Raw genomic sequence first — 17,133 nt, forward strand, 5'->3', positions numbered from 1 at the left:
CAGACAACTTATTTAACATAAGTATTTTAAGTCTATTATGAGCTGGATGATAATGATGATGGTGCTAGAGATGAAGAGTAAGTTATATTGCAATCAATATCACTGATGAAATTTAACATAAGTATTCTAATAAGTCTAGTATGAGCTGGTTGGTAATGACGATAGAATACATCTCTCCATACTTGGCTACGTTAAAATATGTCTATCTCCCAATATTAAATCCAGCAATGTATATGTCCCGTTCATATCAGTGCAGCATAGCTTTCAATATTTAGAGATAGGATGGCTACGTTTTCCAAAGACTTGATATATTTTTGTGAGTTAAGCATAGTCCAGTGTAAAGAGGTACTCAGCTATTCCAATATTTATTTTGAAATATCTTTGTTGGTTTGACGATTATGACATTCAAGGATAGCTAACCAATGTCAATAAGGTGCTGATTTTATAATGAGGAATGTATATCTCACTATAGTTGATATTATAGCTACCTACAGCTCTGCATGTAAATACACTTTCAAATATATTCATTTCTGTCTACCTCCATTTCGTAGGATTAACCAAACACTTCAACGAAGAATTTGCATGGATGATACAAAAGTGCTACTCATTGAAAATAATCGTGTTTGTTTATAAATGTAAGTTTGAGGTTATGTTAGCTTTTACGCACATGCTAGTTTGAATTTATTCGTCTCTTATTTTCTTTCATATAAAATTTATTTTATTATTAAAAAATATGAATACTTCCCCATTCCATGATCTGAATATATCTAGTGATGCGGTGGGTGATGGTATCAAGTTATTTAAACGATTATATGATTGTAAGTATGAACACAATTTTGTATGATGTATTATTTTGTGTAGAATACTTGCTATTATTTCATCTAAGTTATTCATATATATAAAGGATTTTTCGGCTCAACTTTGGACGTAGATGTATTAAATTCAAATAATCTTTACCTCGCAATTCTTTATCTATTCTCATTGGGTCTAACTAATGCTCAGCTCTGAAACTAAAACACAGGAGGATACCAGCAGAAAACATCGTTGACCAGCTTTCATGCTGTATATATTTTGTCCAAGTATTGAAAACATTCAATTAGTCAAGATGGCATTAGAACAGTTATAGTTTAAAATTACGCAAAGATACTGCCCATTTTGCAAACACTTGTGGAAACCCAAAAAGCTGAACTTCTTCACTTCAAAGATATGTGGATCATGCCTCTGTGTACCGTACATTAGTTCTGGATATTTTCAATATTTATGCACAGCTTGTTTAAAGAAAACAACAAGACGGCCTCCTCAAGCAACTAAGTAGATAGTCAACTGGGATTCTTATTTATTTTATGTTAAGTCCATAAGGTGGACACAAGACCCCCAGGGGCACGTCACGAAAGTACAAAAACAAGTAGGCCAGCTAACGTACTTGTAAAAAAACAAAAGCAAGCAAACAAAGAACAAAAGTAATAAAAAATAGGTGCTTACCAAGCTGGTGAGGCACACCACAGTTGACACAGTTCCTGATATGAGCCAGCTCATCATAAGCCAGTAACATCAACCTGTGACCCCCCCAGGTAGGATTGAATCAACTTAAGAGGGGATCCATTGACCCAATAGTGCTTGAGTTTAATCAAAAGGATTGCATGATCAAGCGTGTCAAAAACCTTGCTGAGCTCACATAATGTAAGCCCAGCAAGTCCATGCTTCTCTAAGCACTTATTAATATTACGCAGAAGGAAATCAACAGAATCAGCAGTCGATCTTCCTTTTCTAAAACAAAACTGCGTGGTCGCAAACTAGCTGCTCCGCTCACAATACTCAAGTACCTAACTGCTTAGCAATCACACTCTCAAGCCTTACGATACTGAAGGCAGAATAGAGATGGGTCTATAATTGAAAGTGTCAGGTTTGTCTCCCTTCTTGAAGACTAGTTCTGTGTTTGAAACCTTCAGCTCATCAGGAAATACATAGTGTAAGAGACACTGGTTAATACACACAGTTAATGGCTCAATAATAGACAATATGATATCCTTAATAAATAAGCCAGTCATATATTAAATGTCTTTACTTGTAGATTTGCTCAAGGTAGTCAAAATCCGCAAAACATTCTGACACATCCTCACAAGACACAAAGTCCGGAACTGATGAGTCCAGAGGCAGCCAGCAGATCAACTGCCTCTGAGGAGGAAGCTTGGATCCTTCCACGGATCCTATGAATAGAGTAAATTCAGGTAGGTGTCATGTAGATCATCCGCAAAAACAGGAATAGTAAATGGCACCAAAGAACCTTTAATTGCTCTGATGATACTCGAAGCAGCCTTGCACGTATTGGGAGACTGGTCAATAAGCGCCGAGTTGAACTACAATCTGGCCTTACTAACTACCTGCTGGTATGCCTTTTTTAGGCCAGAGTAAAAGATGGAATATTCTACTTGAAGATTAAAGTCTATCTGATCGAAATCTCTCATATACCACAAGCATCAGGTCACGCATATCAAGCAGTCCATCTGTGACCCAGGCCACCCCACGCCTCTTACTTTGCCCATGGACAACCCTCTTAAGAGGAAAACAGCCATTGGAGATGCACAGGAACTCATTGAAGAATACTGTAAAATTTAGCTCAGCACAGTGATAAACCAACAGGAGCTGGAGAAAACGTTGCTGTCCACACTGTGTAACGGGCCTCACCCAAATGTGCTGCTGATACCTAACAGGCTCAGACACCAGATTGAACAGTGCAACCAAGTGCAAGGTGGTCACTGAGTAAAGATTCAAGGGAGAGCACCTGGTGCAGTGATCAATCCTCAAGGTTGTAGTCACATTGTCCACACAAGCATCAAGTCTAGTGGGTTGCCAGTTGGCTAGATACATACGTCCAAAGATCAAAAGAGTTTGATAAAATCCTTAGCCCTATTGTCAGCCTTCTGAACATTTCCATTGAAGTCACCTCGAATCACAACCTCAAAGCCTGTGTTCACCCTGGTCAAGATTTCTCAGCAACTCCCTCCATTGTCTGCCTGCCTCTTATCACTTCATATCAAAATTTAAAAATCTGTAACTCTATTTGTTTTAGAACGAAATAATATTGATTCGAAACCAAAGTTATATGTATTAAACATTTTCAGTTGGCTACAGGACGATAGCAGTGAATCAGGTCGTAGATGAAGTTGCTACTGAACCGAAAGGAAAGAAAAGGAAAGGTGAAAAGAATGATGTAGATATTGTGCCGTTACCAGTCGTTGTAGATTTACCAGAGGTGAGACTCTCTTTATGTATTTTATCATTTTAACTGAATTCAATAATTTGGATCTTGATCAATATATCAAGCCGCAATCTCTGGGTTCCTGTCCATATGTGTTTCAAAAGTCATGACTAATTTACCGCAACTCCATGATAATGGAATTTCAATTTTTTAATAAAACTTCAACTCTGCAACTTTCGCCAGCATTGAAAGTATTCTGTTACATTGGCCGATTTCTCATACCGATTTCTTGCCAACACCACGCTCAGAATGCCCTCCAATTGGCTGAAAATCAGCAAAAAAATTGAAGTTCCTGAATTGAGATGATTATCTTTCTAATCGAAATTCATATCCTTATTTGATGACACGTCTTGGTGAGTTTTTCCAACCAAGCATTCTAACTATAGATATCTGAATTCTGATAATTACTTTAATCAAACCTGATTATTCATTGCAAAAAAGTAAGAGGCATCCTTTTCCTATCTATCTAGCAATATTTTACTGACATTTTTCTATTTATAAATAACTTATTATAATAGTAAGCTTTGTGTTTTTTTTCCACAGGAACTTGCTGGAAGATTAAAAGTACTGAATAGGCTAACTGTGAGGCTTTCTGATCCTTCACAATACGTTAAAGTGGTGAGTGTATTATTTGATACTAATTCATTACTATCATTTTACTTACTCATTTCTTATTCTCAACTTTTTTCCGTTGTAAAGAGGTTTGAAATATTAAAATTCATACTCATGTCTATTGTTCTCATCAAACTACTGTTTTGCATACAAAATACTCTCATGTAAAAAATATATCTATCAACGTCTAATGTATTGTGCTTTCATATTTCTACTACTGTTCAAATGCTTTCAAAACTACTGTTTTGCATACAAAATACTCTCATGTAAAAAATATATCTATCAACGACTAATGTATTGTGCTTTCATATTTCAGGCTCAGTCAGAAAATTTGAAAAAGTACCACTTATTAGCTGTTACGCCTTTAAATGAAAACACATTCCAGGTTAGTAATAGAATTTATTACATTGGTTGAAAAAAAAAGCAACCACTACAATTTGTAAATATGTTATTCTGATTAATGATACCACTTATTCATAAAATTAATACCACTTGAAATTGATTAGGCTAGAGAATTGCTTCAAAGGCAAGTGTTGAATAATCAGGAGGACATCACCAAAAGGATTACTTTTTAAAAATAATCTCACATTAGAGGAATTGTACTGACTAAAATAAATCTGACCATTTAAACTGGACATTGGATTATTATTTAATAAAGTAGTTCATTCCAAAGGTTATTATACAAGCAGGATCAATAATCAATATTATATACTTTTATACGGCTTTAACTATACCCATGAGCCACCATGATTTTCAAATAAGATTTAATATTGCAATCGAATGCAAGAAAATACTTTTGGATAGAATATTTTATAAAATAACCAGGTGCTCAGAAATTAGTTGAAATTTTGGTGGAGAGTGCAGAAAAGTCATTCATAACGCTCCCATTTCCCATATTACATATTAACTTATGTATCAGGGAAATAATTAAAGAATGTTTTCAATACTATGATGTAAATAAGTAACTGATAATTCAAGTAAAGGGTAAGAGAATGTTCTCAATACTTCTATTTAAATATACATAAACTCATGGGTTTAGTGGTTAGCACCCTCAACAAATAGAAAACTACCAAAGTTCCTAAGTTTATTATGAGAAAGTACTTTACATCGGAACAGATTTAAGGTCGGGATTGCTATGTTTATCTTGTATAACTGCTATTCATTCGGTATTTCTAATTTATTTATAATCTACATCAGCTCTATTTTCAAACAAATATTTTTTCAATAATTATCATGGAAATGCGAATAAAAGGATTTACTAAATATAAAAGTTAATGACTGATTTTTTGAAAATTTTTATTGGAATATAATTTTCGCACAGGCAGGGCAACCTCTAAACTTGATAAATGAATATCCTTATTGACATTAAAACGCCAGAGATGCAGGGAGTCTTCCAAGGCTGATGTCTCGTCATATTTTATATTAATTGATATAATACAATCGATTAATCATAATGATTAAGATAATATACAAATTATTTTAAAATGAATGTTTCAGGGCAACTTATTTTTATTTATTAGAAAATGATGTGGAACATCGAAACTAGTAGTTTTAATTTTTGTTTTTGATCTATTATTTTATATTAATTTCAAAAAAGGGTACTATAATGCTATTTTATTAAGTATTCAAATTATATAATAATATGTTTTTCACAAACTTATGTTGATCGTTTTTATTCCAGCATTTGTGTCATACTTTGGATGTCGACATAATTACATTGACCGCTGCAGAGAAAAATTTACGTTTCAATCGGAAGTTATACAACTTGGCAGTTTCGAAAAATATGTATTTCGAGTTGAGCTATGGACTGGCCTTGAACAGCTCAACAAATCGCAGGGATCTTATCCAGCTGAGTCACACTCTCCACGGAGTTGGCAAGTCCAAGGTAGCATAATTAAATTCTCAGAATGTTACTTGTAACTTCAACATGACACTGTTGAACTGCAGTTTGTTTGGATATTTTCAATTACTTGGAGGTTGCCTCTACCATTTCCAAGTTTATCGTATTACTGATTGCCAAAAATGTTACTAGATTCTGGAAAGTATGTTGATCACTTTGTGAATTTTAAATCCAGGATTTTTGTTAGTTGGATAATCATATCCAAGAGTATTTTTACGATTTCCAAGGGCACTCATTCATTTCCACTACAATATGGAAACATCTTAATTATAATTATGATTGAATAGTACAATAGATTTTGTATAATCAGATCAATTGATGAATATAAATATCCCCTTTGATCTTGGGCTCAATCCCAGTGTAGAGTTTCTTTGATCACACATGAGGAATTCCATAAACGCTTATTTCAATAGACTTATCCACTTCACAGTTTGAATACTTGCAGATAAATATATTTAAATCAATTTCTAATTTTCTTTTTGGTAGAACCATCTCTGAAATGTTTACTTTGCTGAAATTCTTCTATAAATGATGTAGGCCTAATTTAATTTGTTGATCTTTTTACAGAATATCATCATTACCAGCAGTGCTACCAGCTATTTACAGATTAGAGGACCTTATGAAGTGATGAACTTGTATCCTTTATCAATATTATTCTTTAATAATGATAATAATAATAATTTTTATCAATGGAGACAACAGGCTGAAACCCACTATCAGTATCTTATAAGATTTCTAATTCTACATTGATATGTCATAGAAATATTATCTATAAACCTATGACCATTTTAAATGGAAAAATAATTTGTGTTTTTAAGGAAATTGAAAATAAAAATGAATTTGATGATGTTTAAAACCCACCTAAAGCAGTAGATCCACTCATCTCTCATCATCATTAGTCTAATTAACCATGCACAAGCCTAGAGCTCGTATAGGTGAAAAAAATTAATACGTATCTCACAAACAAGTATTTATATGTAAGTATTTCATTTACTTAATTTGAGGCATAAAATATACAGGTGTACTGAGCATACAATTTCTAACAATAGTCAGAATCATTTTGACAAAAGTGTAGGGATGCGAGAAAGATTGGGAGAAAGAATTCCTGATTCTGGAGGTGGAGGAGTTTTTGTTGAGTACTAGATTGGAGGGATGATACGGGATGAAATAATGAGAAAAAATGAAGGTAGACTGTTATAGTAGAGATACCGTTCAATTAATCTAGATACCTCGTTTATTTGTATCTTGTTATAGTAATGAATGATTAGTAAGTAATGGGCTGGCAAAATGCTGATAGGAGCACTGAAAAGTTGGATTTCAAAAGATATTGGAGTGTGGCTTCCCCACACTGTGACGTTGTAGAGGAACAACGCTCAAAGGCCAACACAGCGAAAATACAGCATTTATCAGTATAAGGGCCAAGCCGCATGAGGCGTTTTTTCAGGCGTTTTTGCACTGGTGGCGGACGAGTCGGCAGGGCAGGAAGCTCTCCGATTGGCAGCTGATTCCCGAACGCTAACCCAATCAGCTGATATTCAGCCAATCGGAGAGCTTCCTGCCCTGCCGACTCGTCCGTCGCCATTGCAAAAACGCTTCAGGTGGCTTGACCCTTAGAGTTACAGTAATGAGCTAATGACTTACAGAAAGCCATTGCATACAGACAGTTTCAAGCTTGAAATATCAACATGTAAATTTCTTAATAATTTATTCAGAGGTTTACTTTTCGGATTAAGTCAGGATCAAGCAAAACGAGCAATTTCGAATCTACCTATGGATGTTATAAAAAAAAGAGGTGAGACAATTCTTGATAAATAGTTAATTTATACCGTACGGTTATTATTGATAATACGGTAATCAAATTCTGTTATATTTTTTTTCGGTCAACACTACTTATTTCTGCTAATTTATTTGTGAATTTATTACAATTAATTGAATTCGAATTTTTGTTATCCATAACGTAACCATTCATAAAAGTGCAAAATATTTCACCTTAGTTTATTTTTGAATTTTGTTTTTTTTTCAGATGGTCGAAGGTTCGGTAAGAATGTTGTTACTGTGATGAAAATAGACGATGATGGAAGTTTGGATGAGATCACTTCCAAAGCTAAGCGCTTGAAGAAAACTAATGAAATTTTTTAACCTAGAATAATTATAACTTGAGGTAAATTGTATGTTTTTGATGCTATTAAAATATATTGACCATTAATACGGATAGTGTATGCTTGTCCCTTACGATCTTAACTTGGACCATCTTAATTATTATTATTTATTTATTATTTTACAAAGGCGACTTTCTAGAAGTATTTTAAGCCTAGGTGATGATGATGGGATGAATGATAATACAATGAAGGTAGAGTTATGAATGAATAAAAATTATAGGTTATGCTATCCACTTGAATTGATATGAGTCCACTTTCCAGTCCATAAATAAATAAACTAGAAATTTTGAATTTCAGAACTTGAAAATATGACTCAATAGTGGCGTATCCAGGGGGTTGGCTCTGGGGATGTATACCTCCCCCCCCCCCTCCGAAATCAGACCTGAATATTTTTTGTGGCCAGATCAGCACTACCTCAAAGTTGGTCACTTTTATTACCTTTTATACCACATATTATTATGGAGAAATTCAATTTAGCTTTATATTGCTCAAGTAGATTATAGACTACTTAGTTTCATACATGTGACTAAAAAGTGTGACTGTCTATAATATAATAGTAGATCATATCCTTGAGCAATGCTCATGCAGCATTTTCTGGGGAGTAATCCCAAAATTCCCCAGTTGTAATCAACTGGCCTAGTTTTCAACGTGGACAGGTATTTTAAAAAAACGGTCTCTGAATTTATTGAAGTCCTTCGAAAACTTTAACCAATTTGAAAAAGAACTTGAAAACTTCCTTACAACAAGACCATATCATAGTTTACAAGAGTATTTAGAGGAAAGAATCTCACCACACTGAAACCAGGAAGCAAGATAATGAAATTGAGCTCTACTATGTTGAATAATCTGACGACCACGGCGCAAACGAGCTTCCAATGGGAGAATATCAAGTAAGTAAGTTACTTACTTACGTAAGTTTTTTACTCCGTTCTTACTTGTTACTTCTTTTGTCTTCTCCGTAGTCTGCTTGATCGGGGAATCGTCCTTTTTGTCCCATCGTGGGGGTGTCGGTGTTCACCTTTCAAGTATGAAGTAAGAGTTTTGTTCTTAATTCTTCTGTTGGAAGGGTGGCTGGACTTTTTTTAGGTGAACTCCATCATTGGATAGGAATAGAAAAAGTGATCACGACAAAATATTGCATATCGTTCTGAAGGAGATTACTCAGTAGGTACGGTTGTCAGTACATATGTTTTCTCTGCTATATGACTCCAATGTCACTACTTATGAGTTTTAATATCATTTCCTGTTAGTCCAGTATTTGAAAATACTAGGTAAATAATAAAGAAAATTGTAGGGAACAAAGTAATACGATGAAGGTTCTAAAACTCTAAACCAACAGAAAATGAAATACGAGTTTATGATTCACTCATTCACTAGTCTATGAAATCATATACTTTTAACGCTAGTTTTTTGTTGTAATCCATTTTTTTGAAAATTGCACAGTATTTTGATCCATACAAATATAAATTAACCGCCCTTAATCTTTATTTTTCTCATTTCATGAAAATTTCAAAAATCATGTTTAAATTTGGCGGCTAGTTACTAGTAGCGCTAGCATTGAGAATGGTGGTAAAGTGAACTATGATATTGCGCACGAAATTACGGTGGCACTGTAGTAAACAAATTATGCCAGAGAATACCCTTCCAGAAAAGATAGTCAGTCGTTCGATATCAGTACTTGAGATAGTATTTTGTGCGGTCAAATGGATGTTATGTGATTACAAACGATTAAAATTATTATCTTGAGTAGGCGTTATTGAATTTCTATAAATTCTAAACAGTTTTTCGTTTTTAATTTGGTTGAAAGAACTCCAGTTTTTGAGAAATACAAGTTTTATTTTGACAGCCTAGTTCATTGACATTTTCAGAGGAAGTGCAGCTCAAGTTTTTTGAAACTGTTGAACACTTGAGTTGAATTGTTAATGAAAACGTGTAATTTTTCAATTTCGTCAGTTAGTCATAGTTTTGGGTTGTGTTTAATCTGTGTGCGTGTGGTTGTCAATTTATTGTAGTTAATTTTTTATAGGTTATCAAACTAACCTAGTTCAGAGTATTTCATAATGCAGTTGATGCTACAGGATCAAACGTAATTCTTATTTATTTTGTATATTTGAGAAAATAATCATGATGCCAACAAGGAAAAAATAATCAGCAATAATGCTGTCAGTATTGGAAGAGGAAACTGACATCTACGAGGTATTCCCACCTCATGTTGACACCAGTGGAATCACAATTCACTGTGAGAGTCCCAGTGGGAAAAAGGTTCCGCTTAAAACTTACAACGAAATTCAAGTTCTACTTGAGTCTGGTAAGAAAAGAGAAGTGAAACAAATTTTGAGAGAGAATTGTTGGCCGACCAACAGCACCATTCGATCTCAATTGTGGCCGAGCCTTTGCCATCAACATGCTCTCGATAAGTCTATGCAGGAAGGATTCTACTGGGACCTCGTTAATCAACTATTTGGAACAACAGGTAAGAAGTTTGAATATTTAAATTACATTTAAGTTGTTTAGTAGGTAAATGGAATAGTCGTGAGAGTGTATAGAGGGTCTAGTGAATCTTTAGTAAATACTTGATCTTAGATAATACACAATAAGTTTTCAGGTCGCAACTGATTCAGGGCCCCTAACATAACCCAACAAATGCTTCTTAGGCAGACGGGACCGACGGTTACGGCTTAACGTGTCCATCCAAAAAATGGGAGTGGCCCGAGAAAAATATCTTGCCCCGGCCGGGATTTGAGCCCAGGCTTTTAAATTATAAAGCCAGAATCAAATCCACTTGACTACGACCACTTCACGGCCGTATATAAGATGATAAGAGGACATTTTTGAAAATAACAATAGGCTAGACAAGTTTTCATACGCTGTAATTTCTGCACATGTACCGTACTTAAATTCAAACGTCTCAAAATACCCTAAATCTAGTTTCCATCCAAGCTAGTTGAACTTGATAATTTTCTGACAAATTAATATCAATTTACTCCATAGAGTAAACCTATAAATTAACTTATAGAAATTCCTTGATTAGATATTTTTTAATAGTTAGACTGATCTTTATATAATCGATTTGAAATTGTACACAAATTGTGAAATATGCACAGCCACAACACAAGGAGGAGAAATGATATCAATTTGCTTTATGCCAGACTAATTCGATCGCTTAATAAAATCTTCTCTGTCCGAGCATTCAAGATTTTTAATATTATGATGCCTGTGATTTCCGTAAGCAGGAGGAGAAAGCACTTCGGGAGAGGCTTATGAGTCTGGCACTCTAATCCCTGGATGAAGAGGAAATACAATGTTTTCTGAGATCTATGACTAACCTCCCATCTCAATCTTAGATTTTGTTATCAAGTTTTACATTTTGACGCAATCTATCCAGCAATAATGGTTATGGATGGAAATTACTAAATTTTTGTGGAAATACGGTAGTTAATGAATGATGTTACCCACACAGGTTTTTGTAACCTTTGGGTTGAGTAGCCAAAAATGTGTATGTATTCTGTATGGAGAATTACAGTATTATCAGAAGCATAAGATATGTCAATGTCATCATATTTATGTTCAGATAATGGCCGTTTTATAATTACCCGATTCCTCGATGGCTCGACACGATAGGATGGGACAGGAAGCTCTCAGATTGGTTGATTCTCAATATATCAACCGAATCCGCCAATCAGAGAAATTCCTGTCGTGCCGAGCTATCGAGGAATCGGCCATTATATGAACATAAATAATGACATTGACATAATTCTTGAAACTTATATGATACTGTAATAATTTTTCATACAGAATACATAAACATTTTTGGCTACTAAACCCAAAGGTTACAAAAACCTGTGTGGTTAAGCATCACTCATTAGCTACCATATTTCCACACAAATTTATAAATCTCCATTCATGACCAGCATTTGCTGGATAGATTGCGTCAAAATGTAAAGCTTTCAAACAAAAACTTAGTTGGGAGGTCAGTCATAGATCTCAGAAAACATTGTATTTCCTCTTCATCCAGGGAGTAGAGTTCCATACTCACAAGCCTCTCCCGAGGTGCCCTCTCAAAGTCTCTCCTCCTGCTCACGGAAATCACAGGCATCATATTGAAAATCTTGAGTGCTCGGACAGGGAAGCTATTATGCGATTGAGTCAGTCTGGCATGAGGCACATTGATATCATTTCTCCTCCTTGTGTTGTGACTGTGTACATTTCACAGTTTCAAATCGATTATATATAGGCTAAAGATCAGTCTACCTTCAAAAATATTTCTAATCAAGAAATTTTTATAATTAATAGGTTTACTCTATGGAGTAAAAATGGATTCGGTAAATGTGAAAACGGGCAATATCAGAGATAGGATTCTTTGATAATAGTTTATAAGCTGAATATTATAGTAATAATAGGTAGGTACTAAAATACTAATAGTAATATTGAATTACTTATTGTGAACAGTTGTGGGCCAAGTCCTAATACTTCTCCAATGTACATTTACTGTGAAATGGATGATAAATTTAATATTGAATTTGAATTTAAAAGGCGGGTAAAGTTAGAAAAAAAATTAGCAGAAGTTGAAAATGAATTAGAAATTGAATTTGTTCAAATGCTAATTAATGAATAATTATTATTAAATGAAAATCCTAATTATATGCTGCAAATCACCCCAAAGAATTCTGCAACTGCAAATATTGACAACAGTGTTAACAGCTAGATGGCGTTTGGCTTGCCTTGTTTTGCAATTGCTCTTGATTCTAGATAGATAGCCTGCTTTGAATTGTATTACTTCCAGTATAGTAGTCAAGTTAGTCTTCTATTATCGAATAAATTAGATGATGAGGCTGTTGATGAAATTCTGAGTAATAAAATTATTCATGTGTTATATGTTGTGTCTTGTGACAAATATCAAATTGTAGTGTATAGCTAATTTGCCTTTTCCTACGGTACTGTAATTGGTTATTTATTCAACCTTGAGCAAAAGTATTCGTATTTGTAGTAAGATTAGCAATTTAATTACTAAAAATAATTCACATACTTCTGGAAATAGTTTTTCGGTTTCTTAATCCGTTTATAGGAAATTCTTATACAGCTATTACAAAAACCACAGACTGGAAGAGGAATAACGTAATTAATGAAGTTATTACTATACTGATTAATATTCTGCATATTGTGGAGCTTCAGTTATTTTCTTACCGTATTGGAAATGAAGGGTTTCAAATAAGGTCAGTAAATAGATGGTGCAGATATATTTTACAACTGGCGAATACTTGGATAATAATTTGTAATTTAGAGAAAAATTCGTCTGTATTGATTAAATGTTACATTATTACAAAAACCACAGACTGGAAGAGGAATAACGTAATTAATGAAGTTATTACTATACTGATTAATATTCTGCATATTGTGGAGCTTCAGTTATTTATCTTATTGGAAATGAAAGGTTTCATATCAGGTCAGTAAATAGATGTGCAGATAATTATATTTTACAACTGTGAATACTTGGATAATAATTTGTAATGCAGAGATATTCGTCTGTATTGATTAAATGTTGAATCGAAATGACTTTTTCCTTTTATGGGCCATCAGATTTTATGGGGTAAAACACTCTGGTCTGCCTTATTGGAGTGGGGACAAGTAGTATCAGGTCGGGTTTATAGCTACGTCAAATCTTTGACACGCAAGGGGTTAGACTGGGTCAATAACCAACAATAATTTCTTGCAATGTAGTACTATTCAAATCGTGAAATACTTGATGCTACTGTGTCATACCTGTAAGTGCCGTTTGCACAGTCACAGTTTAAACTAAATTTAATTTTAAACTTGATTAAATCCGTATCAAGTCTCGTTTGTTATAATGTGTTTAATTTTGAGTTAAAGCCACCAGCTGATTTATTTCGTTTAAGCTTTGACTGTGCAAACGGCCCTAAAAGTATAAAACCCCATCCCTGTGGCAGGAGCTGGCGAAAGGTCTTGTGTATCAAAATGCTTCATTATTGATTTATTTTGTTGAGGGTGGTGCCTACACATGCTACAGATTTGTGCATGGGTGATGATACGTATGATGCGATATGAACTCAAACCTTTTATTCAAATTTAAATATGATATATTTGTAATTTCTTATAACAAATAATCATTGTTATAGATTCGTGTAATTTTCCAATTGAGTATTGTACTCTATAGTGAGGTCCACGTTTTAATGACAGTATTTGATTAACATTGATGTTGTTATCCTTGTCTATCATTCCACAAAGCAGAAAGCGCTACCCTTTTTATAGTTCCGCAACGTTGCCAGCTCGTTTTTTAACAATGTAGAAATATAATTTACTGAATATTTATTTTATCTCATTATGAAATAATTTTATTCAATCATTGAAGAATTTTTTTCTGGACGAGTAAAATATGATTGATTAAGTTATTTTAAACAGGAATGAACATCTAGTATTACATCAGATATACCGGTATTAGCTATATATTTAAAACCGATATATATATATATATAAAAGCGAAATGGCACTCACTGACTGACTCACTCACTCACTCACTCGCAGAACTAAAAATCTACCGGACCAAAAACGTTCAAATTTGGTAGGTATGTTCAGTTGGCCCTTTAGAGACGCACTAAGAACGGATTTGGAAAAATTTCCAAAGATACGCCCAAAATCTGCGTTTTTCCAGCGTTTCTTAGCCTTTTCTCAGCTTTATCGAGAACAAATAAACAGAAAATGTTCAAATTTAGTACAGAAGCTCAGCTGGGGTGTAATAATGTTGTGTTAGAAGGAATTTGAAATAACGCCAAAGATACGCCCAAAATTAGCGTTTTTTTGCGTTTTCTCAGTTCTTTCATGAAGTAATAGACAGAAAATGTTCAAATTGCACTAAATAATTGAAATTAATCGGTGATTGAATCGAGCGAGGAAGTACTTTGTCTTTCTGATGGAATGAAGCATGCGTAAATGAAAAATGCAGGTGAGCGAAGCGAGCCCGCTGATCTCATTTTTGGACGATCCAGTCGGGGGTCCAGGGGGGCGGAGCCCTCTGGCTGCACGGATATTGCGAGCGAAGCGAGCCTGACGGCTAGTCCTATATAGAACAAGGCAGAGAATCGCTGTTCTTCTATCATTCTCCAGCTACTATCTACGTCTCCTTTCTTCAGCTCCACTAGTATTCTTTGAGTATTGAGTGTTATTGCTCTTTATTAACGGACATTGATGATTTTTGATGAATCTATATTATTGGTTTTGCTTCAATATATTTCATTACTAATTACTCAACATATTTATGTTTAACAGCATTGCTGTAAACTATAAACCAACTTAATACTAGCAGAGACAAGCAATATAGATGATGTCTTATCCTTGATAAGCTTATGCTTTTCCTTTATCTCTATGCTTATCCTTTGCTTACCCTAAATCTTTGATACTTGTTTTCAAATGGTTAAACTTATGAATTTATAAGAAATTCTTTGTTTTACACAACTACACAGGAGACAGTATATTTTCACCAATGATGTTTTCAGTATCTTTTAGAATTCAATATTCATTTCCAAGAACTTTTAAATATATCAATTAGAAGTTTGTCTCGATTATAATACCTACCGTATTCATTTGGATTTGTAGCTTTGATTGCATGATTGGATTTCCAACTATAGCCTAAAAAAATATCGATTGAATCTATTCGCCCCATCATCTTAGTCGTTGAAATAGACAGTAAATTGCTGACCTCATCGATTTGACTCATATAAAAAATTGAAAGCGTTATTCTATTTTTGGTGTTTGCGATCTATTTCTGGTTTGGATTCCATCAAATAGTAGTTGAGAAGTGATGGCAGGGCAGGCAGAGGGTCACTCAAACTATCGAGCGGTAAACGATTCATATAATGCTATCCTATGTTCAAACCTCAATTCAAGAATAAATGACAACCAATTCGCCCACTCGTGTGTCCAAGTCCAATGCTATTTTGCCTGAAACCGAAAAGTTTACAACATTTTAATCTTGAAGCTCTGTTTCCTTACATAATTTTTTTCCAACAGTAAGTTCAACATAATCACGTTTAAATTATAACATAGCCTTTTATTAGGCTATCACTGTTCAAAGGCACTACTCTTTGAGATTCATGGTTGAGGTTGAGAGGTTTTAATAACAGAGAACACTGTCGATTTATTACAGTAAATCACTTGTGCTTCAAGATGATATTCCTGCTGTAACCTGTAAGTTACGATTTAAAAAAAATACTATATTTCCAGGACTTTAATTTTAATAAAACACCAAGATAACTCTTCTATCTAAACTATAATGTGACTAACTTATATTTTCATCCTTGATGAAATATATTGATAAACATTCTCAAAATGAATTGTAACGACTCTTTCATTTCTCCAACTACAGAATCCTACAATACTAACCATTGTTGACCTCCGGAAATGCCATAAATTCCATTCAAAAACCGCTTATTTGCATTCTAGTGTTTTATTACACTGCGCACTTACAATCTTCATTGTTGATTGCATAATTTGTAGCTCACTAATTTGCATATTAAGTAGTATAATGTAATAATGATGATTACTGCTGTATTTGGAAATTCCCGTAAAGTTCCCCGATTTTTTCCCTGTTTTTTCTTCAAGTGGGATAAGAAATAAACTGTGAATGAACATAAAAATACTTGTATAAAGAAAAGTAATTCGAAAAAATAACTTCTCGTTTTATAATCTTGATTCACTTAATCAAAAGATTTAGTACGCTCTTGAAAAAAGTAATTGCAAAAGAATCAGTCCTTCAATTCATTTAAATATGATAATTTTGTCCCTAACATTGCCTCAACTTCAGAATCCGTTCTACAATTTATCCACATGGATAAGGAGTGAAAGATTTACAAATTTCAATTTTTCTCAAATATTTTTCCAATTAACTTGTTTAGAGCAAATTATTGTAAGGAATAATTTTTAAAGAATTGGTACAGTCCTGTTTTCAAATAGCCTACTGGACTCTAAACGTTATAACGATTGACATCGCGGGCCATAAAACCTGTTACATCATAATTTTATTTGCAAAATTCATTGAGTGAACCGAACTATTAATGCACATCCTAATTTTATTTGCAAAATTGGTTGAGTGAAACGAACTATCAATTAATTTTTCAAACAGAAAAGGTGATTTATTGAAACTTTCTATACTATTTTGTCTAATCCTTCGTAGGGGTTGGTGATTTCAATAT

At 33.8% G+C, this 17,133-nt stretch overlaps 2 protein-coding genes across 6 annotated transcripts in view; both read left to right on the forward strand.

Annotated features, from left to right (window-relative positions):
• Nucleotides 1–624: 624 nt before the first annotated feature.
• Nucleotides 625–7,990, forward strand: LOC111046211 (ribonuclease P protein subunit p30). Its single transcript, XM_022331707.2, has 8 exons — nucleotides 625–818; nucleotides 3,123–3,253; nucleotides 3,803–3,877; nucleotides 4,188–4,256; nucleotides 5,553–5,756; nucleotides 6,339–6,406; nucleotides 7,484–7,563; nucleotides 7,795–7,990. The coding sequence occupies exons 1-8, from the start codon at nucleotides 734–736 to the stop codon at nucleotides 7,908–7,910; spliced, it is 828 nt and encodes a 275-aa protein (XP_022187399.1). The 5' UTR covers nucleotides 625–733; the 3' UTR covers nucleotides 7,911–7,990.
• A 1,586-nt stretch (nucleotides 7,991–9,576) lies between these two features.
• Nucleotides 9,577–17,133, forward strand: part of LOC111046209 (GTPase-activating protein skywalker) — a 103,737-nt gene continuing 96,180 nt past the window's right edge. For 4 of the 5 annotated variants that reach the window (XM_039425051.1, XM_039425054.1, XM_039425052.1 and 1 more), the window contains exon 1: nucleotides 9,577–10,403. In XM_039425051.1, coding sequence (XP_039280985.1) covers nucleotides 10,088–10,403 — 316 coding nt within the window. In that variant the 5' untranslated portion in view covers nucleotides 9,577–10,087. The remainder of the gene's footprint in view (nucleotides 10,404–17,133) is intronic. The other variant, XM_039425053.1, reaches the window with a different exon arrangement.

The sequence above is a fragment of the Nilaparvata lugens genome, chromosome 3, assembly GCF_014356525.2.
Source record: "Nilaparvata lugens isolate BPH chromosome 3, ASM1435652v1, whole genome shotgun sequence".
Taxonomy (NCBI): domain Eukaryota; kingdom Metazoa; phylum Arthropoda; class Insecta; order Hemiptera; family Delphacidae; genus Nilaparvata; species Nilaparvata lugens.